Source organism: Pelodiscus sinensis, chromosome 6 (assembly GCF_052426305.1).
Source record: "Pelodiscus sinensis isolate ZL-2025 chromosome 6, ASM5242630v1, whole genome shotgun sequence".
NCBI classification, from domain to species: Eukaryota; Metazoa; Chordata; order Testudines; family Trionychidae; genus Pelodiscus; species Pelodiscus sinensis.
This window is the reverse complement of record NC_143057.1, coordinates 61,267,884-61,289,883: the sequence shown is the minus strand read 5'-3', so window position 1 is coordinate 61,289,883 and position 22,000 is coordinate 61,267,884. Positions and strand designations below refer to the sequence as shown.

The window sequence follows — 22,000 nt, the reverse complement described above, 5'->3', positions numbered from 1 at the left end:
ACTTCTTTATGCAGTTTAGTACTAAACTGAAGGTTCTCAACCAAATTCATGTATTAAATATGAAAATAATACATATAGGTTACAGAGTATGAAAATTATAATAAGTGGTGTGGGATTTCATAAAATAAAGCACAAATAATTTTCACTCAAAATGGAAATTTAAAAATGTGTAATCTGTAAAAACATGCAGTAATCTTTTTTTTTTTTTTTTTTTTTTCCCCCCCCTCCATTTAGGTTTTGTTAGAGCCAGAGGTGGTGGTGATATTCGAGATGTAAACACCAACTCTGAAAATTGGGCTGTAGTGAAAGGTGCTTTAGTGGCTGGGATGTACCCTAATTTAGTGCATGTGGATAGAGAAAACCTTGTATTGACTGGCCCGAAGGAGAAGAAAGTGAGATTTCATCCTACCTCTGTTCTTAGCCAACCTCAGTATAAAAAGGTAACATTTCTGAATGAATAGCCCACAAGAAAGAACAGATTTCATTACGTTTGTGAAAAATTTAAAAAAGACTTCCTCTTGGTTCTGATTCCTTTAAAAAGTGTGCACAATTTACCAATATCCGGAAAATAAAATGTTATTGTAAATTGACTGAATGGGTTGGAGCCAGCTTAGGTTTTAAAAAGATTATATATTTAAAAGCTTCAGAGGGGTAGCCGAGTTAGTCTGTAATTGGAAAAACTCAAAAAACACCGAATAGTTTAGCAGCATCTTAAAGACTAACAAAACATGTAGATGGTATCATGAGCTTTTGTGAAGTGGGTTGTACCCACGAAAGCTCATGATACCATCTACATGCTTTGCTAGTCTTTAAGGTGTTGCTAGACTAGTGGTGGTGGTGGTGGCGTGGTGGTGGTGGTGGTGGTTGTTGTTTTTTTTAAGTTTTTTCCAGTATATGTTTAATCACCTTCACCTGGACCAGAACCACAGTAGTCTTACCTTGGGGAATGAGACAAGATTACCAAACAAAAATGTCATGGAGTTGTTTTGAAGGTTTATTGGTGTTTACTGGCATTCAAAACTCATTAAATAATACAGGTTGAACCTCTCTAAACTGAGATTCTTTAGTCTGACATCATCAGTGGTCCAGACCAGAGAGTCCTGGAAGAGAGCTGGCAGCTGGGAGCTTTGTGGCCGGCAGGTGCAATGGGCTGCCAGCAACTAGGCTGCCTGGAGAGGCCAGGAAGCCCGGTGCAGTTGACAGGGCAGCAGGGCTGCCAGCAAGCTCCGGCTGGTGGCTGGGCCAGGTCTGGGGAGACTGCTGGTATGGAAGCCAGAAATGACCTCCCTTGGTCTAGCAAATTTTCTCATCCAGGACCAGTCAGGATGTATCAACCTGTAGCAACAAGGATTTCTACTCTGAAGCATTACCCTAGATTTTCTTTGGATATTTGTGTTTTTAACTTGGCCATAAAATGATAATATAAAACTATAATACATTTTAATTTTTACTGTACCTTGTTTTATAATCCTGAACTGTCTTTGTTCTTTGGGCTGTAGTTTTGTCATATTTATTTAAAAAAAAAAAATTCCAACAGTCATTAAATTTATTAAAAGTCACAGGCCTGGGAGGAAATGCTGTGTGTGTAGTAATGGGAATACCATTAAAGAGTGTAAGGGGAAGTTATGGGTAGGGATGGGGAAATGGGATCTGCCCATGGGGAGGGACTGCAGTAGGGGACTGTAGGGCCCTGCAGCAGTTAATCCTATCCCATGGTATTTAGCGCCTCTCCTTGCTGTATGGGGGTCTCATGGTGCTGCTCAGTTTTGGTCTGTCCATGGTAAGTGGTCCTATGACCCCGTGCCCTAGATTGCAACTCTGTGGGACATGAGCCACCACTGAAAAGTGAATTTGTTGTGGACTTACGGAAAAATCGGAGTATCATTGTTTTTAATTTGTGGATTGTATCACAGTCTTACAGCTGGGACAACCCTGCAACTCTAACAATTTATTTTAAATTGATCCTTCTCTAACAAATAAATGGTATGAGAGCCTTGTTTGCTTTTGCTAACAGATTCCTCCAGCAAACGGTCAAGCTGCAGCAATTCAAGCACTCCCCACAGACTGGCTTATATATGATGAAATGACTAGAGCACACAGAATAGCGAACATCAGGTGCTGTTCAACTGTGACACCTGTCACTGTGTCCCTCTTCTGTGGTCCAGCTCGGTTGCCAAGTAATGCTTTACAGGAGCCCTCCTCATTTAGAGGTACAGCATTCTTGGAATTAGACATTTTCAAATACCAAACAATAGTCTGACATATTGGAACTTCGGTGCTGCATATACAGGAATATTTAATGAATTTTTGATAAGTTGTCAGGTCTAAGCCAAAACCATGGTTCTTGGAGCCATCTAAAATGTGTTAATTGTTCCATATCAAACATCCTAGACTTTTAATAAAATATACTATTTAAAAAGTAAATAAAAGAATAACAGAAAATAGAAGGAAAATGAATGCCTTTTGTCCAGGATTAGCAGCATTAGATCCACATAGGACTTGAGGAATAAAAGTGTATTTTCTACTCTAATACTGATGTAGATGTAGATACTCTAAATTAACACACTCTTGTGAGAAGTTGCATTAGTCCTACATTACACAGTTATATATTAACTTTCACCTTAATTCGAAGTACAAGGGAAAAAGAGAAAATGTTAAACAGGAAAGTTTCCGGACTTGTAGGGGAAGAAATTTAATTTTCATATTTAAAATCCAAGTACACTATTTTAATACAAATGCTGACTTTTATTTTTTGAATTATATTAATTTAGTGGATGGTGTTCCTAATGATAGTAGCGATAGCGAGATGGAAGACAGAACTACTGCTAATCTGGCTGCGTTGAAGCTAGATGAATGGCTACATTTCAAACTGGATCCTGAGGTAGGTAATGTAGAATTATTCAGTTAGTACCCCTTTTCAAGGAGAAAGTGCAGTTTGCTTTTTGAATTTCCTCCCTTTACTGTCGTTTTTAAATGTTTTTCCAGAATTTTGAGCAGTCGAAAAATGTAGTGCATCTTTCTTTAAAACACACACAAATACCAAGCCACTCATCTGTAGGAGACCTAAACAGAAACACTTGGTTGAAATGAACAGGAAGATTTTTATTTTATTTTATTTTTTTAAAAGGATTGAGTAACTGTGGTGAAGGCATATCCTAGATAAAGATAAATATGCTAACTTTCCCACCACTTTTTAAATGTCTTTTGCAAATCACATATTTGTATAAGATAGAAGGGCTTTTGTACCACATTCATTCTCCTTAATTAACTGAAATAATAAATATAATGTAATGCGCTTCTCCTGTTGCAACAAATTAATGGCCTTATGCTGCCATTAATGCCAGATACTTGTATGAATGAGTCCCATTAACATCAGTCACTTGGAGTTTCATAGGTACAAGGATGTACATTTTCAAATACAGGATGAGAACCTGATGTTGTAAACTGGCTTATAATAATACAGGTAACTGAAAAGTAAGATGGTAAGGAAAAAATTATTATAAATGGATGGAATACAGAAACACTGGATATTATTTTCCCTATAAATCTGGGATTCAGTGTGGGGGTTATATTTTTTTCCAGTGTATGTCACTTTTCAAAATCTGTTTACCCACCTTCTTTACACCAGAATCTTTTATAAAAGTAACAGCCTGGTAGATGTATACATCAGAGTTTTCTTTAAGGCAAAATAAGGAACAGAAGTTAATGAGTCTTACATTTGAGGAATTCCCTTAAAACTTGTTCAGTAAATAAATGTTGGTTCTCATGCAGTGTATGTGTGGCAGTTCAACAAAACATTATGAAAATGCACAGTCTTAGCTGTTTTCTTCTGGTAGCTGCTACATTTCCATAAAGGAAACTTCCTTTCATGTTTTCCTGTTTTATCTACACATGACCATTAAGTGAATCTTATTGAGCATCAGACTCCGACGGTATGCTACTTCCACTTCCCTAGGTGGTGCTGCGCAGCAGCTCAGGGTAGACAGCCTGAGGAAAGGTGGTAGTAGAAGCTAGAGCAAGCTTGGAGGCAAATTGATTATTTCTGGAGTTGAAGAGGGAAAGTGGAGAGAGCTAAATATGAGAACTACCATGGGTGATTCTAGAGTTTGCAGAAGGTGGGGAACGAGTGGTAGTGGTAATAATGATGATTGGGAAGTGCCAATCTTGGGCAAATCTGAGTAAAAGAATCTTACTAGGCACTCTTGGCAAAGCCGGGCACCAGTTCTGTAGGGAGGAGATGTTTGGCTGCAATTTGGAGTGGCAGGAGAAGGAAAAGGCAAAGATTGTTGGAAGGAAAAATAGAAAATAGTGAGATATGGAGTTTAGGGGAAGAGGGAAGAAATTGTTTAGGGAGCAGGTGAAAATACACTAAAGAGCTAGGCATTTTAGCGTAATGCTCTCTTAAAATTGTATTCTACCTAAAACAGAATGAGGAGTGTGGGCTGCAAGGCAAAAAGCTTATAAGACCCCAGACCCAATACTGATGAATGTAGAGGTGTGCAGAAGGCTTTTAAAATCAGCTTGGAAGACTTTGATTCCACTTAATGTCCACACTCAGCTCCTACTTACACCATCCATTCTAGTTATAAATCTATTTTAAGGAAAGGCATTCAATTAAAACTTTCTTTTATCGAACTGTTACAGAAGAGTGCATGTATTTGGAAAGAAAGAAGCTAACAGAAAAAAGGCATAAGATAAGAGTAAAACAGATGAATAATGAAAACTAGGTTCTAAATAAAAAAAACTAGAGAACTGCCAAGAAAGTGGAACAAGAAAAACTCAGGAAATATTATGTTTTGTTTATATTTTACATTAAAAATGTTATTTAAAAAAAATAAATCTCAGGAAATTGAATTCCATAAGCAAAAACTCATAGGAATGATTAAATAGAGAAGCAAAATAAGTGGTTTAAAATTATTTCAGAAGAAAACTTGGAGAAGAATATCCAGAAAATAAAACTATTTGATTGAGTAAAACTGAAAAATCAATTTTAAAACTAAGATATGTTACATTTTGGACACATTTCTCTCTAGACTGTCACACATTGTCTGCTTAGTGAGGGGACTCTTCTAACTGCAATCAGTCCTTTATTAACAGAGGTGAAATTCATTACAGGCTGCCAGTCTGCTGCTACAACTCAGACAGAAATGGCATAGTTTGTTTCTGCGTCGTATGCGAGCTCCTTCTAAACCTTGGTCTCAAGTTGATGAAGCAACTATAAGAGCAATTATAGCTGTTTTAAGTACCGAAGAGCAGTCTGCAGGCTTACAGCAACCTTCAGGTATTGGGCAAAGACCAAGGCCTATGTCTTCTGAGGAACTTCCCTTAGCCTCTTCTTGGAGATCAAACAGCAGTAGGAAAAGTTCAGCAGAAACTGAATTCTCTGATGACTCTTCTAATGCTGAAAAGTAAGTTGGTAGAAACCTTGCAGAGTCAAAGTTTTGGTAGGTGGAAATATGTTTACCTGTGTCTCAGTCATGATGGTGATTGTGGGAGTAGAGTGAAATAGTAGTTTTCAATAGCACAAACTGAAAGCAAGTCTGGCTCAAATGTATGTATTAAACAGAAAATGTTACTTTCTGCAGTACAACGATTCACAAAGTAAACATTAAGTCATTCTGTGTAGGCCTTACTTTCTTATTCCACTTGTGCTCATTCATCTTTCTGTCCTCACACTTCTCCCTATTCCATTTTAATTCTTCAGTCTCCACTTTGTTTTTGTTTCTCTTTCCTCCACATCTACTCATAAATAGCACTATGAAAAGCTGGTGCTTTGTTGAGACAGGAACAACTTATCAAATTTACTGGTGTAACCATTTTTATATTTCAAATAAAATGTTACCTAAAGTGCCATATTCTTTTAGAGGGCATGGTTGAGAAAACTGACTAACAGCTATTTTTATAGTAACTTTTACAAAGACGATCACATTTGAAATCAGTCATGCCTGAAGCAGATGTGTAATTTTTATTGTTGTAGTGGTACGTTTATGGCTGTGCTATAGGTTTGGTTCTTGTAAAGGATTCTTCAAAGATCTGTGTAGAAAAGTGTTTTAATTATACAAGGGTAAATTTCAAATTTGTCTTACAGTTGCTTAAACGTTGCACAGTGCCTGTGGATCATGATGCTAAACATAGGTTTGTCGTGAGAAACAAACACTTCTCTTTTCAAATTGCCTTTTTGAAAATAGTTGGTCTGAGGTTTAGTGTCTGTATAAGTCTAATACTAAGAGAAATGTATACTTTAATAGTAAAACACCAAACTTTGCTGCGTGATACATGCGTGTTTGTTAGACATCTTATACATGGTATATTGTGATGGCGTTAAACTGGGGTAGGGAACCTTTTTTGGTTTGGGGGCTGCTGACCCACAGGAAAATCAGTTGGGGGCCGCATACAAGTGAGAAGCAAAGGAAAAACAAAAATTGACTGAGAGGAAGGCACTCTTGCATACTAGAACTTAGGGGGACCCATGTTAGTAGATCTTGTGTGCTCCAGCCCTGTGGGAGGATTGTGGGGGAGCTGGAGTGCCTGCATGGGCTTCCCAATGCTGAAGGGAATCTGAGCCCTGTCAAAGTCAGACAGGACTCACAGATTTGTCAGACCGCTCTGTTTATTTCAGCAAAGCTCTGCTAAAATGCATCCAGAAAATGTGAGCCCCATACAAGGTTCAAACCCCTTGATTTATACAGTCAAAAGGCCAAGTTAACAGGATCAAAAGAGGGGCAAAACTTCACATTATCAGTGTGGTTAAGTATCTTCATTTCAATATCAAGCACACAGCAATCTCTTGTCTATATCTCCCTGATTATCTGGAATTGCTTTCTGCCTAACACCTAATGTTCCTTTTCCTGTTAAACATAGGCCCATCTGACTAGCACCTTGATCTGCATACCTACAATCAACATTAACATACAGGCAGTCCCCGACTTACGCGGATCCGACTTATGTCGGATCCGCACTTACGAACGGGGCTTTCTCACCCCGGAGGTCGGGGCGAGAAAGCCCCGTTCGTAAGCTGCTCCGGTGCCCCTGGTCTGCTGGAGACCGTCTCCAGCAGACCAGGGGCACCGGGCGGGTTCCCGCGCTTCTGAGGCTTTGCCAGAGCAAAGCCTCAGAAGCGCGGGGAACCGCCGCTGCTGCCGCTTCAGTCCGGGTGCCTGTGGTCTGCTAGGGACCGTCCCCAGCAGACCACAGGCACCCAGACTGAAGCGGCAGCAGCGGCGGTTCCCCGCGCCTCTGAGGCTTTGCTCTGGCAAAGCCTCAGAGGCGCGGGACCCCCCGCGGCTGCGGCTTCAGTCTGGGTGCCTGTGGTCTGCTGGGGATGGTCCCCAGCAGACCACAGGCACCCGGACTGAAGCCGCAGCCGCGGGGGGGTCCCGCGCCTCTGAGGCTTTGCCAGAGCAAAGCCTCAGAGGCGCGGCACCCCTCTGCCGCTGCAGCTCTGCTCCCTGTGTCCCTGGTCTGCTGGGGGGGGGGGGGGAACGCAGCTAGTGTGCTTCCCCCCCCCCCCCCAGCAGACCAGGCTTTTTTGTTTTGGACTCTGGGGCGCTGCCGATTGGTCCTGCAGCGCCGCTCTGGGCACTACTGGACCAACCCGGCAGCACCCCAGCTGCTCTGCCCCAGGTCCTGATTCAGCCGCTGCTGGTCAGTTTCAGCAGCGGCTGAATCAGGACGTCTGGGGCAGAGCAGATGGGGTGCTGCTGGGTTGGTCCAGTAGCACCGAGTGGTGCTACTGGAGCAACCCAGCAGCACCCCAGCTGCTCTGCCCCAGGTGTCCCAAGTCAGCTTCTGCTGAAACTGACCAGCGCTGACTACAGGAAGCCCCAGGCAGAGTTGCTCTACCCCGGGCTTCCTGGAATCAGCTGCTGATCAGTTTCAGCAGCAGCTGACTTGGGGACGCCTGGGGTTCTTAAGTTGATTCTGTATGTAAGTCAGAACTGGCGGTCAGTTTCAGCAGTGTCTGAATCTGGACGCCAGTTCCGACTTACATACAGATTCAACTTAAGAACAAACCTGCAGTCCCTATCTTGTACGTAACCCGGGGACTGCCTGTACTTTTCTTCTTCCTTTTAAAAGACAAACAGAATTCCTTCAACTTATTCAATTATTACAGCACAATTCATCTTTCTCTTACAGTATAATTCTTTCTACTTTCACAGCCCTAAGGGCCGGATCCAGATAAGCTGGGGGCTGCATCTGGTCCCCGAGCCTGAGGTTTCCCACTGCTATGTTAAATGTTGCTTCCTGCAGTGGTCTCTCCCCTTTCTTGTATGTGTTTATGATGTTAAGTTTCTTCAAAAGTAAAATGTTCTAACTTTTCTTAAAAATAAAAAGAATATATTTTTTAATTATCAAATAGTGATACTCTGAGTCAGTTAAATTCAGAACCAGATTAATTGAGGGGTAGAGAAGGGCATGATTTTTATCTCATGCGTCATTAGGAAGGATGACCAACTGAAAGATCTTGCTGTCTTAAGTATGGCGGTGTGTGACAGAATACTATATATTTCTAAACATGTCTGCCCTCTGAGGGGGTAGCATGCAAGCAGTGCACCCTTTCCACCATATTTGTTTCTGGAAAGAAGCAGCAGAATCTCTATCATCCAAAACAAATAACTGGTATTTAAAGTTAACTGAAAATTGTTTAACCTGTGTAAGTAATATAATGCATGTAGTCATTCTTCAGGCTTTTGGAACTTTAGCTGAAGCTTTTTTAAAGTTTCTGCTATGATTGCTGTTTGTACCAACCATTTGTTATATTGAATAGTTTTATAGCTTCACTGTCCTCCCTCAGAGTCCTAATGAAATCTACGTCTCCAGCATTTCATCCGCCACAGAAATACAAAGAAAGAGGTATCTTGCACTCTAAACGAAATTCAGATGATAGGTCAGATCAGTCATCGGTGAAGTCCACAGACAGTAGTAGTTATCCTAGTCCATGTGCCAGTCCTTCTCCTCCATCATCTGGAAAGGTAAAGTGTCCTCTTATTCATAAGTGTCAAAAACTGTAGAAAATCTAAAGTAATCATGCCTATATTCTTCAGCGGTAAAAAGAGCATCTTATTATTTGTTTTGAAAAGGCACCTGTGGACCCTATTCAAGGTTCTGGTCTTGATGCATAAAGTGATATAAGAATATAAAGGGATTTAATGCATTTAAGAGCTTACACTCTAGAATAAATTACCTTAGTGCTATAGTGATAGAAATGTAGCCATGTTAGTCTGGGGTAGCTGAAGCAAAATGCAGGACAATGTAGCACTTTAAAGACTAACAAGATGGTTTATTAGATGATGAGCTTTCGTGGGCCAGACCCACTTCCTCAGATCAAATAGTGGAAGAAAATAGTCACAACCATATATACCAAAGGATACAATTAAAAAAAAGTGAACACATATGAAAAGGACAAATCACATTTCAGAACAGGAGGGGGATGCGGGGGGGGGGGGGGGGGGAAGGAAGGAAGGTAAGTGTCTGTGAATGGGCATTAATATTTTTGGATGTAAAATTGCCAATCAATTTAACAACTTTGTCTTAACTGAAATTTTCTTTTGCTGCATTTGAATACCTGTTACTCATTCTCCCCTTTTCTTTGAGTGACTTCCACTTTGACTTCCTTTGTGTTCATCAGCCTCTCTTTTTGGCTTGCTATTATAGGAAATAGGTCTTTCCACCAGAATTACACTGTATTCTTTGATTATCTGTTTAATGTAACTGAAAAATTTAAACTTCTTAATTACAAAATTTTTTCTAAATCAGAATTTAGCCACTCTACTCAAACATTTTGTCAGGTAAAAAGATATTTTAATAACTTCTGTAGCTGATATTGTTAGTAAAAGTATCAGGTTGCCAGTGAAGTTGGTGTGCAATTTCTTAGTAGATTGAGTTTGAGCACCTGGTTTCTCTTGCTATTGTGGCCTTTCTTTAATGAGTGTCTTTTCCTTTCCACTTCCTTTAATGGAGTGCATCAAGGACACACTCTGGTTCTCATTTGAATTTTGTGGAACTTTCATTATGTCTTGTAGCTTCATTGTGGTAGGTATGTGTACTCCACAAGAACAAATATGTCAATGGACTGGTTGAGTCCTGCTCCCCTGACATCTGTAGAGAGTATGCCTTCAGTCACTGATACTTCCCCTTTCTCATAGTATCCCCATAGATACTGATCCAGTCTGCTTCTTGCATTTCAGTAAGTATGTTTAGGGCAGGAGGCAATTTTGACTAGATCTGCTCTGTTTGCTCCTTGTTTATAGCAATATATCAACCCCCCCCTCCCCCCATCCCCAAGTTCTGTCTCTGGCAGATTTTTTATTTTTAGGAGGTATTTTTGTCCTAACCCTGAAATACAGAGGGGGCAAAAACTGCAATTCTTGGAAATGAGAAGGACATTCATAAATTATCTTAATCTTATAATGTGTAGCCTGCCTGATCATCTGCTTTAATGAAAGGTCTATCAGTTTCTGATTGCTGCAGAATACTTAGGGCTATCCTATGAATTATTCTCCTACCCACGTTGTTAATGTTCCCTAAGTCAATAGCCAAAGATTAATTGGTTCATCTCAAGTGGGATGTTTAGCTAGTTATTATAATTTCTTCCTCCTTGTTATTTTGGATAGTGGTACTTCTATCTCATAATCTGATGCGGTGGCAGTTGATCTGCAGAAATGGGAATTTCTTACATGTCAGTCTCTGTCTGCAGATTTGTGTCAACACTTGTCCTTCAGTCACTATTAGTCAAATACCTAGTTTCAGTTGGCATGTCTTGTCACTTGGCTTGTTGAAATTGAAAGTTAATACATTACCACTTGACATTTCTATCAACAGAAGCATGTCTGTGGCTGACAGAGTTACAGGTGTTACTCGTTGTGCTTTTCTTTTTTTTTTAACATGATGGGAACCAAATCTATCCAGTCTGTACTGGTGTAGTAAGAAATTCCTGTTTCTGCAAGTCTATAGTTCTGCTAGAACTTAGTGAAAAGATGACTAAGCAAGGAATTTCTGATAATTTTAAATACTAGAAATGTAATTTGCTCTATTTTTTTTGCAGGGATCGAAGTCTCCTTCACCTAGACCAAATATGCCAGTTCGGTACTTCATTATGAAGAGTAGCAACTTGAGAAATCTTGATATTTCTCAACAAAAAGGTATCTGGTCTACAACTCCAAGTAATGAGCGAAAACTAAATAGAGCTTTTTGGGAAAGCAGCATGGTTTATTTGGTATTTTCAGTTCAAGGATCAGGACACTTTCAGGTGAGTTTTAAATGAACATTTAAAATTAGCTGAGTCTGGTGGGTCTCATAGCTGTGCAATAAAATACCAATGCATAGAATGGGAGTTTTGCTTATAATTTTAAAACTTTACAACTGATATAATATATAGAGAGAACATTTCATCTCTCTGGGATCTCTCCTAACATAGAAAAGTCTGAGTCCACAGAAAAGCTGAGGAAATCTGGATGCAGTTCAGTCTTAGAATGTTTGTGTCCTCCATGATTTCTCTGGAAATAAACAAAAAACAATTAAAATTCAATTTAAAACAAAAGGGGGGAATAATTAAGAGTATCATCATTCTTTTCTTTTTCTGATTGCTGAAAACATATATGTAATAATGTACATTTGTGGTCTTATTTTGGCAATTTGTAATGATAAAGGGACTCTGCTGAATATTTGTCCTAGATCGTTAGATCTTAAGGCTGGAAGGTGTGGCCATCTTATGATCAGCTAGTCTGATCTTCCACATAATACAGGCCGTGTAATTTCACCCTGAAACTTCTGCATCAGGTCCACAACTTCTACAGGTTGAACCTCTTTAATCTGGCACCCACGGAATCTGGCTGGTGCTGAACCAGAAAGTTTGGCAGACCACAGGAGGTCAATATTTTCTAGCAGCATTACCAACACTTCCTCTGTGTACTGGGCCACTAGAGGACATTAGGCTATGTCTACACTGGCATGATTTTCCGGAAATGCTTTTAACGGAAAAGTTGTCCGTTAAAAGCATTTTCAGAAAAGCGCGTCTAGATTGGCAGGACGCTTTTCTGCAAAAGCGTCCGTGGCCAATCTAGACGCGTTTTTCCGCAAAAAAGCCCCGATCGCCATTTTCGCGATCAGGGCTTTTTTGCGGAAAACAGTACTGTGCTGTCTACACTGGCCCTTTTGCGCAAAAGTCTTTCGGAAAAAGACTTTTGCCCGAATGGGAGCAACATGGGATCGTCAGTGCTTTTCCGGAAATTCAAGCGGCCAGTGTAGACAGCTGGCAAGTTTTTTCCACAAAAGCAGATGATTTTGCGGGAAAAACTTGCCAGTCTAGACACAGCCTTAGAGGTAAATTAGAGCTAAATAACAGTGCAGAACACTGAGAATCAAGACTGGTAGCTGTAAACAAACTTTATAGAACCACAGGAAACTTGGCCACACCCATAAGTGGACATCCAACTAACTGGATCATGCCAGACCAGAGAGTGCTGGACTAGAAAGTTTAAACCTGTAGTTGAGCTGGAATCTATTTTCCTAAAGTATATGAAATTGTGTTTGAAACACGGTAAGTGATATAGAATCCACCACATCTCTAGTTGTTCCAGGGATATTTAGCATGGATCTTAAAAGCTTGGTGCCTTATTTCTAGTCTGAATTTGTCTAACTTCACTCTCTAGCTACTGGCTTTTGTTATGGCTCTGCTAGATTAGAGCCTCCAGTGGTTAGAAATTTACTCATGCAGGTATTTGTACACCAGGATCAAGTAACATTTTAATCTTAAACTAAATACATTTAACTTCTTGGTCAGGACCAGTGCTTTTTTTGTGATGGTACTGTCCGGAATGGTGTACTGTCACCTATTTTCCCAGCACACAGAAAAGGAATGGTATTTCCCCCGTGCATACTGGCACTTGTGTTCTTGGGGTGGCTCAGAAGCCTGTTCGGGACAAGAGGCGGGTTTTTTTCCTGCTCTCAGTGTGGCGTTTCGGCTCTTAAAGGGGCTGTGACCGCATTTCAATCCCCAGCGCAAACTCCCCCCCCCCCCCCCCCCAAACAAATTTGAGCCTTGAGTACCGGCACCTTTTTTCTTACAAAAAAAGCAGTAGTTGAGACTGTTTTCTTTGTACATGACAAATATATTTAGATTGTGATCTCTTGCCCCTACACAATTGATGTTTGGTTCAGTGGTCAGATGTTCTAGATATAAATATAGACCAACTGGAAAATGGAAATATTATTGCCATGTGCTTTGTTGCTTTAACCATACTTTTAACGTTGTTTGCATTTCAGTATAGAAAATAATAAAATACTAGTCATTTTTTCTTGTTTAAATTATCAAGACTTTGGGGGAAAATTCACATCAGTGTTGGACTCCCTGATCAATATATTAATTCAGGCATTTAGGTGAAAAAAACTAAAGCAAAATTGCAATTAGTTTCATTTGTCACCATGACATTTTCTGTATGGATTACAAAGACTACTCCCACTATGTAGAAATAATAGCAAATATTGCGAGCAACCAATTAGTCTTAACAGAGAAATCTTTGAAAAATTTTAAAACACAAAAACAAAGCTTACAAGAAGTGGAAACATAGTCAGATGATTAGGCAGGAATATGAATATATGGCTTGAGCATGCAGAGATGTAATCGGGAAGGCCAAAGAGTACTTGGCGTTGAAGTCGCAAGAGTTGTGAAGGATAATGTGGGTTTCTACAAGTATGTTAGCAATAAGAAGGAGGTTAGGGAAAGTGTGGATGCCTTCCTCATTTAGTAAGGGTATCTAGGGACTGATGTGAAAAAACCTCAAGTACTCAATCCTTTTTCTGACCCAAAGAGAGGGTCATATACCAGACTTCTACACCGAGTATGGAGAGAAGGTGAACAAACCTCTGTGGCAAAAGAACAGTAAGAACTACTTAGAAAAGCTGGACATGCACTACTCCATAGGGTCAGATCTAATGCATTTGAGGATACTGAGAGAGTTGGCTCGTGATTGCAGAACCATTGGCTATTATCTTTGAGAAAATATGGGAATCCAAGGGAGGGCCTAGATGATTAGAAAAAGGCAAATATAGTGCCCATCTTTTAAAATGGGAAGGCAGAGAAGCCATATAGACTGGACAGCCTCATCTCAGTCCCTGGAAAAATTATGGAGCAGGTCCTCAATAAATCACCTTCCTCTCCTCCAAGTATTTCAAAATGGATCAGACACGCTCAACATGGATTCACCAAGGACAAGTTATGCCTTGACCCAACCTAATTGTCTTTTATGATGAAACTGGCTCTGTGAATATGGAAAAAGTGATGGACATGATAAACTTGATTTTAGCAAAGCTTTTGATATATAATATTCACATCAGTAAGCTGAAGTGTTATGGATTGGATGAATGGACTATAAGGTGGATAAAAAGCTGGCTAGATTGTCAGTCAATGAGTAGTGATAAACAGTTCAATGTCTAGTTGGTAGCCAGTATCAGTGGAACGATCCAGAGGCTGGTCCTGGAGCTGGTTTTGTTCAACATCTACATTAATGAACTGGATGAAGGGATAGAGTGAAAAGGAATAAAATATACATAGGCATCTCCTAGGGGTGAGGTAATGGATTGATGTTCGAATGAAGCACTTTGCACCTTTAATTCAAGAATGTCAAATGACTATTTTATTCCAGCATGGAAGGATAGTATGTGATCATATATAATCTCATTAACTTTGTCTTTTAAATATGCATTTCCTTTTAAAAAAAAACACACATTTTCCAACAGGGTTTTGCTAGAATGTCTTCAGAGATAGGACGTGAAAAAAGTCAGGACTGGGGCTCTACAGGCTTGGGAGGAGTGTTTAAGGTGGAGTGGATCCGGAAAGAAAGTCTTCCCTTTCAGTTTGCACACCACTTACTCAACCCTTGGAATGATAACAAGAAAGTACAAATAAGCAGAGATGGCCAGGTAGCATTTATTCTTATTTAAAATATTTTTATACTGCTCAGTGTTTAATATACAGTGTATGTAAAAGGATATTGCTGTGGTGGTTTTTGTGATTTCCTTATTCTCCATTATATATAACCATCTTAATGCATGGTGGGAGTTTTGTTACTATTAAGTTTCTCTCACTTGAACCTGTCTGATCTGGTAAACATTAATTCAGGTTATTGTCACACTGGGTTGTACTACCATTAACTTACCTAACAAACCCTACAGCCAAGCTTTTAGGAAGAAAAAGGAGCCTGTTTTCAAAAGAAGTTTGAGATATTCAGTATAAAGCAGATGATCTAGTACAGGTTGGACCACCTGGTCCGGCACCCTCGGGACCTGAGTGGTCCTGAACCATGGAATTTGCTGGACCAAGGAAGGTCAAGGCTTCTCTCTGGGCTGTGGGTATCCCCAGAGCCTGGGCTTCCCTCCCCACTGCTGCCCCCGGGTCAGTCTCCTCGGGCTGGAATTTTCCCCCAGCCATGCCAGCCCCTCTCTGCCAGGGTCCACAGTTGAGCTGGGGCTTCCTGCTGAACCCACTGCCACCGGGGTTCCAGGCTGGGTATTGCCTATGGCCGCTGTTGGCTGGGATTCCTGGCTGGGTATTCCCTGCACCAGCTACGGCGCCAGGATTCCCAGCCGGAGCTGGGGATTCCTTTCAGCTGCTTGAGGGGCTTCCCAGTCTGGGATTCCCCAGGGCTGGACTCCCCACCCACTGCAGGACCAGACCAGCTGGGGTTCCCTAGCATCTGTGGGACTCCAAGCTGGATTGTGTTCCCCACCTCTGGGGCTATCTTGTCCAGAAACATCCATGGTCCTTCCTTCTGGACCATGGATGTTGCTGGAACTGAGAGTCCCAGATTTGGGAGGTTCAACCTGTATTGCAGAAACCATACTAATTTATTATTCCCAATGGCTACGTCTAGACTGGCCACAAATTCTGGAAAAGGGATGCAAATCAGGTAAGTCAGCATAGGGAAATCCGCGGGGGATTTAAATATCCCCTGCGGATTTAAATAAACATGTCCGCCGCTTTTTTTCCGGCTTGGGGAAAAGCTGGAACAAAAGCGTCTAGACTGGCACGATCCTCCGGAATAAAGCCCTTTTCCGGAGGATCTCTTATTCCTACTTGAAAGAGATCCTCCGGAAAAGGGCTTTATTCCGGAGGATCGTGCCAGTCTAGACGCTTTTGTTCCAGCTTTTCCCCAAGCCGGAAAAAAAGCGGCGGACATGTTTATTTAAATCCGCGGGTGATATTTAAATCCCCCGCGGATTTCCCTATGCTGACTTACCTGATTTGCATCCCTTTTCCGGAATTTGTGGCCAGTCTAGACGTAGCCAATGTGTTTAACACATATATTTAAACACATGGAGTACATGTCATAGTGAATTATACCTACTGTAAAGCCTCCTTTTATGTTGTTAAAAGAAATTAGTCTCTAAACCAATCAAATCTGCATGAAGTAGAATTATAAATCCTTTTTTTACTGAATATTCATGAAATGGAAGGAAATCATAAAATATAGGTCTTTTGAACACTTTCTGCTATATGCTTGACTGTAATGTTTTAAATGATGATGCCAAAAAGGAACTGGCAGGCAGTTTGACTGCTTCATGAACTGTGGGGATTGACTTGGATTACCACTTCCAGTTTTGTTAGAAATTTATTAGATGAACACATTAACATTTTACTTTTGCTTAATGGCAGAGCCAGGCTAGGTTGTACACTGAATTTTTCTATTTTTAATTGTACTCTAAATATACTTATATCACGTTTGTCATTATATTTGAGTGTTTAACAAGATAATGTCTGTAAAATAGCTATTGAACATCTGTAAATGATTGAACTTAGATTGTATTCATAGCAAATGGGATTCACTCTTCCAAACAAAACAGAAAAACAAATACTGCTAATTTTGTCTTTACCTCCATTGCTGTAATTGGTGTCTTTGTGTTGTGGTCATCCTGTAATGTATTGTAGCATAAAATGCCATCAGTTGGTCACTTAATTTTTTTTTCTGGTCTGCAGGAATTGGAGCCACAGGTTGGTGAGCAGTTGCTACAACTTTGGGATCGTATTCCTTTGGGAGAGAAAAACACAACTGATTGACAATATACAGTAATACATTTGAGGTAGTATACTAACACATAAAGTCATATTTTTCTGGTGATTAATCATCAGTAATCTTTTCCTGGTCTTTATAGTATGTCTTTTCCCCAGTTTCAAAGGTAACTACCAGAGTATAGATTATTTTAATTTTGTTTTTCCTGGAATTTATAGCTTTGGATGCTGAGAAACATCTGTTTTATAACCACTAGAACCAACACTGCTCAGCACCTGCACAAATAGAAGAGGGAAAAGCCATGTAATGAAATGGACTGTCGGAACTGATACTATTTCTCTAAAATTAGCATAATAAAAAAGAACAGGTTTTCAGTAAACGCATTTTGCTAGTGTGGTTTTGACCAAGTGAAAAATGATGTATGTGTTACTTGTAACATTCAGCGTGCAATTTATTTCTAAACACTTAATTTTGAAACTTCAAATATTAAGTTTACAACAATGGAGCAGACTGAAGTTGCTGGTGGATTTTAAATATTACAGTAAGCAATTAAATAGACCCTATTTTTTCATAGCAGCTCAAGCTAAAGATGGTTTTGGAGCAACTAATGTACCGGTAATATTAATCAGTTTTAGAATTTAACATTTTATCGTTTAGTTTTTTAGGACAAAATTTTCCAGATATAGAAAAAATAGACATAGTTGTTGAAGATTTCTCAATGATGCTCAAGGGTCATCATTATTTTTGAGGTACAGCAAATATATGCTGACAAGTGATTGGACTGATGGTATACCTCCTAGCTAAATAAAAATTGCATTTAAATGTGTAGCATGAACAGAAAAAGAAGGTTCTCCCTTGCATGAAGCTTGTTCCAGGGAGTTTCCAGTCACCACTATCTTTGTAACCTGTGTACCCATAATTCTGTCTTCATAAAATGGATACTCCCTTCCTTGCTGCATGCTTTTCATCTGGACAGCAAGTTGATCAGTTTTTTTTTTTTTTCAAAGGCTGAAGCCAAATGCAAAATCTTTGGTTTCCAACAAGTAGCATCTTTTGATCAAGACCTGATTTTCTAATTGCTCTCTTCCCTGACCTGCTCATACGCTTTTTGTATTGCTGTACATGTAAATAGGGACCCATACTGTATTACTTGACTTAAGGATATACATGAAGTTCGTGCACTTCTTTGATGGGCAAGATAGAAGGCTAGCAGTTTAACAATATCTTTCACTGAACTTTAAGTTGAACAGATAGCATACTTTCCCTTTCTATGCTCATTATTGTTTAGGGAAGATATGTAATCTTAAAACTTTGGAAAGGACTGTACTTCTATACAACATTCACAAGAGGAAAAAAATCATGAGTGGCCTTTGCAGCGGGGAAAAAGAGTGAAATAAGAAAAGCCTTCTGTTACCTGTGGGAACATTGATATATACATCAACTAAGATTAAAGCTATTCTCTATGCCAACTGACTTCTGCATAGATTTTTATTATTTAACTTAAATTTTTCTTGTATGAATTTGACACACCTGCTTCTAGATCACCTGCAATTAGATTCCACTGTACATGATTGTAATTACATGTTCCCTTGTTAAATTTTACTAAAAATGACCTTAGTTTCATATTTTGTCTTTAGCCATTTAATGTTTTGAAATTAGAAGAAAGGAATTTCTGGAATAAAGTTGTTTCAGTTTTAGCTTTGTGATGACTTCAAATCATTAGTCTTTGAGAGGATTATTCTAAGAGGGGTGGGTGAGATTCTGTGGCCTGCACTGTGCAGGGGGTCAGACTAGATGATCATAATGGTCCCTTCTGACCTTAAAGTCTGAGTCTGAGTCTAAACTGAATTGCTGCAATCTTTTGCAGCATTGGACAGTAGCAGGAAGTGGACTGTCTGGTCATCTTTGTCTACTCCACTGCTTTAGGTCACAGCTATATAATAATCTCCTCAAATCCTGCTGGTGCAAACATGAACACTAGAATACTCACGCTGCAAAGGGTCTCTACCTTTCGGAGTGTATGTGATACTAGCAAACTAAATTTAATGTGCCCGATCTTAAATAACGTTAAATGCCTTTGTCCCAGAAGATGGTCCTCCCTGAAAACTACCGTATCTAATCACCAGCAGATTTCTCAGCTCCAAAATGAAGCACAGACATGAATGTCAAATTTAAGAATATATTGTAAAGTACAACAGGTAATAGGTAAATTAAATCATGGATTATAAACACTGAACAAATTAACCAACCCCTCACCCACTGATATAATAGAAGATAGAATAGGTACATGAAACAGTCTATACTAAGTTTGTCAGAGGCTCTGGTGGTTTTGAAGCTCAGGACCTTCTACCCTTTAGCTGCTGTTAGCTTTAGGGGGGGAACACTGAGGCATCCTGAACTCCGGTGTGTTAGTGATAGTATGGCAGAACAGTTCAGTTCTTTGCTTAGTTCCTGCGTTAGCAATGGATCAGTATACTGTTCACGGACAGCAAGCAAAACAGTTCCTGGTGCTGTAGAGGGCCTTCACCATAGCAAGCGAATGGAGAACAAGGCTCTGATATATCATGACCAAATGGTGTGGGGAGCAGGTAGCTGGGGTTCACAATGCTGAGCATTGCCACAGCTGTGGACTGGAGCACCCTGTTGGCGGCAGTGGAGTTAGGTCTGGTCCGTCACTAGACGGTCCCGGCCTTCGTCGCAGTCTCCAGACAACGGAACGACTCTCCTCCAGGGTGGAACAGGAAACTGCTGATCCGATCTCCTCACTAATCCAGATTATATAGAACCCAAGGCGGGACAACACTGAAGGTCCTGAGTGCAAAAGGCAAAGCGTAACCAATGCAAAACTTTGGGGCCTTGTGCAGATTCAATGCAGTGTGCAGCTTGATGGTGCCGTGAGCATAGCCACGTGCTGTGTGCAAAGGTGGTGTTTTGGTGGCAAAGTCACTTGGGTTCCATCTTGAATTCTTTCTCAATCCACAGTCTCCATTTTAATTTTCAATGTCCGTACAGTTAACATCTATCAGTGTTTTATGATTACTGCGTTTTGCATATTTTCCTGGAGGTTATCTTCATTGGCATGAGATGCAAGAATCACATTTTGTTCCAGATTCTGATTTGGAGTACTCACCTCCCTTTTCCCTGGTGAGTACCCTAACTGCTACAACAGGGGTAGGTGTTTCTGTTGAAGCTTTTCCAGTTTGTATACAATATTTCAATATTAATTGAAGTAGAGACTAGAACCTTGGTCTCCTACTATATTGTCCCATCTGCTGGTTTGTAGTCATTTTTGGCAAATGCTTATTTAAGTGTTTTATGCAGAATAGCCTGTAACTCAATGGTTAGGACTTACCTGGGAGACCTGAGTTCAAGGACCCTCTCTATAAATTGACAGCACGGGTATCTGAACCTGGGTCACCTACATGTTGGGAGAGTGCTCTGATGGCTGCATTGTTGGATGTAAGTAATAGCATTATGACCACTGCCTCTGTGTTTTGCAAGAAAGGACTGACTTGACTTAGCACCTAATTCCCAGGGAGGGATCATGGTGAAACTCAAGAGGAGGTAGGTGCTTCTTGTTAGGCACCTGTCTCCCTTTGGGGGTGAGAGTTATCCCCTGCTCTTCACTTCAGTATTCTTTACTGGACATCCTAGGCAGCTTCCTCTCCTTAGCTTGATGACTTTTTTTTAATTGCATCTAGGATGCTTCACTCTGCCTGTACATTTATACTGATTCTGCGTGCCTAGCTTGGGGCAGAAGATTCCACTTGGCAGAAAGATTCCTAAAAATTAAGTATGACAACATTGAGTCTAAGTCCCTTTTCTGCATCTAGCGTGCTGGAGGTGGGAGAATGAGATCCTTCTTGAAAAAGAGGTTATCTCCACCCATATCTGTGGTAGTCATGGCCTGGCTTGGAGGCAGTCTACCATGATCCATTCTGGTGCAAACTCATACCCAGGGATATATGGCCACCTTTCCAGAGAGAGCATGGAATTCAAAGATAAGAGGTCCTCATCTAGTAAGCAAGTTATTTTATTGTGTCCCTTTTAGCCAGCCAAGTGGGATTTGATCCAGCAAGGTGGTCTTCTGGATTTGCATGGCTACCACCGTTACAGATTGTGACAAGGCAGATACGGCTATACCAAAGGAAGAAGTGTCCATCCTTGGTTCTTTTCCTTCTCTGCTTCCTCCACTGTTTCTGTTCTTCACTAGCAGCAGATGGACCACTCTGCTGCTAGGATAATGAGATGTCCTGATATACAGGGATTTGTCATATAGACACCCACTATCCCATACCCCCATCCCATTTCTTCACACCTGTGAGGTCACCCTACCTGCTGACTATTTTGGCTTAATTGATCCCTCTCTTTCCATCTCAAACCATTACCTTCCCCTTTCTTCTATGCACCATATAATCTCATTGAATTGTTGGAAACTGGAGTAGCACAATACCATCAAATAGCAGTTCTTTGGGGTATGGTTGATTTGTCTGACCAGTGCATGATACAGGTTGGATGTCAGTATAATGTAACACCTGTATAGTGTTTGCTGGCCTTTAATGTCCTGTGAACATCACATCTTTAACAGCCTTAGAGATTTTATTTGAATATATGAGCTTGAAAATCTGTAAAGGGCCAGCTATGCTGGAAAGAACACCTTGAAGTAGCTGTAAGGCCTACTGTACAAAAAGTAGGCTGAAATCTTCTACGTATGAAGAAAGTCAATGTCATTTTCATGAAATTAATGTTTTAAGATGATTCTAAAATATCAAGTCAATAAAATGTACACATCAGCTTGTGCGACGAGGAGTCCTGTGGCACCTTATAGACTAACTGAAGTGTAGGAGCATAAGCTTTCGTGGGCAAAGACCCACTTGGTCAGATGCATGTAGTGGAAATTTCCAGAGGCAGGAATAAATATGCAGGCCAGGATCAGGCTGGAGATGACGAGGTGGATCCAATCAAGGAGGATGAGGCCCACTTCTAGCAGCTGA

General features: G+C 40.4%; 1 protein-coding gene across 3 annotated transcripts in view; it reads left to right on the top strand.

Annotated features, from left to right (window-relative positions):
* YTHDC2 (YTH N6-methyladenosine RNA binding protein C2) overlaps positions 1 to 18,703 on the top strand; it is a 56,214-nt gene extending 37,511 nt beyond the window's left edge. The window contains exons 22-30 of one of the 3 annotated variants that reach the window (XM_075931998.2): positions 235 to 440; positions 2,015 to 2,210; positions 2,772 to 2,881; positions 5,116 to 5,408; positions 8,795 to 8,972; positions 11,045 to 11,248; positions 14,737 to 14,919; positions 16,973 to 17,076; positions 18,295 to 18,703. In XM_075931998.2, coding sequence (XP_075788113.1) covers positions 235 to 440; positions 2,015 to 2,210; positions 2,772 to 2,881; positions 5,116 to 5,408; positions 8,795 to 8,972; positions 11,045 to 11,248; positions 14,737 to 14,919; positions 16,973 to 17,053 — 1,451 coding nt within the window. In that variant the 3' untranslated portion in view covers positions 17,054 to 17,076; positions 18,295 to 18,703. Of the gene's footprint in view, positions 1 to 234; positions 441 to 2,014; positions 2,211 to 2,771; positions 2,882 to 5,115; positions 5,409 to 8,794; positions 8,973 to 11,044; positions 11,249 to 14,736; positions 14,920 to 16,972 lie in introns of all 3 variants that reach the window. The other 2 variants (XM_075931997.2, XM_075931996.2) reach the window with 2 other exon arrangements.
* Positions 18,704 to 22,000: the final 3,297 nt, after the last annotated feature.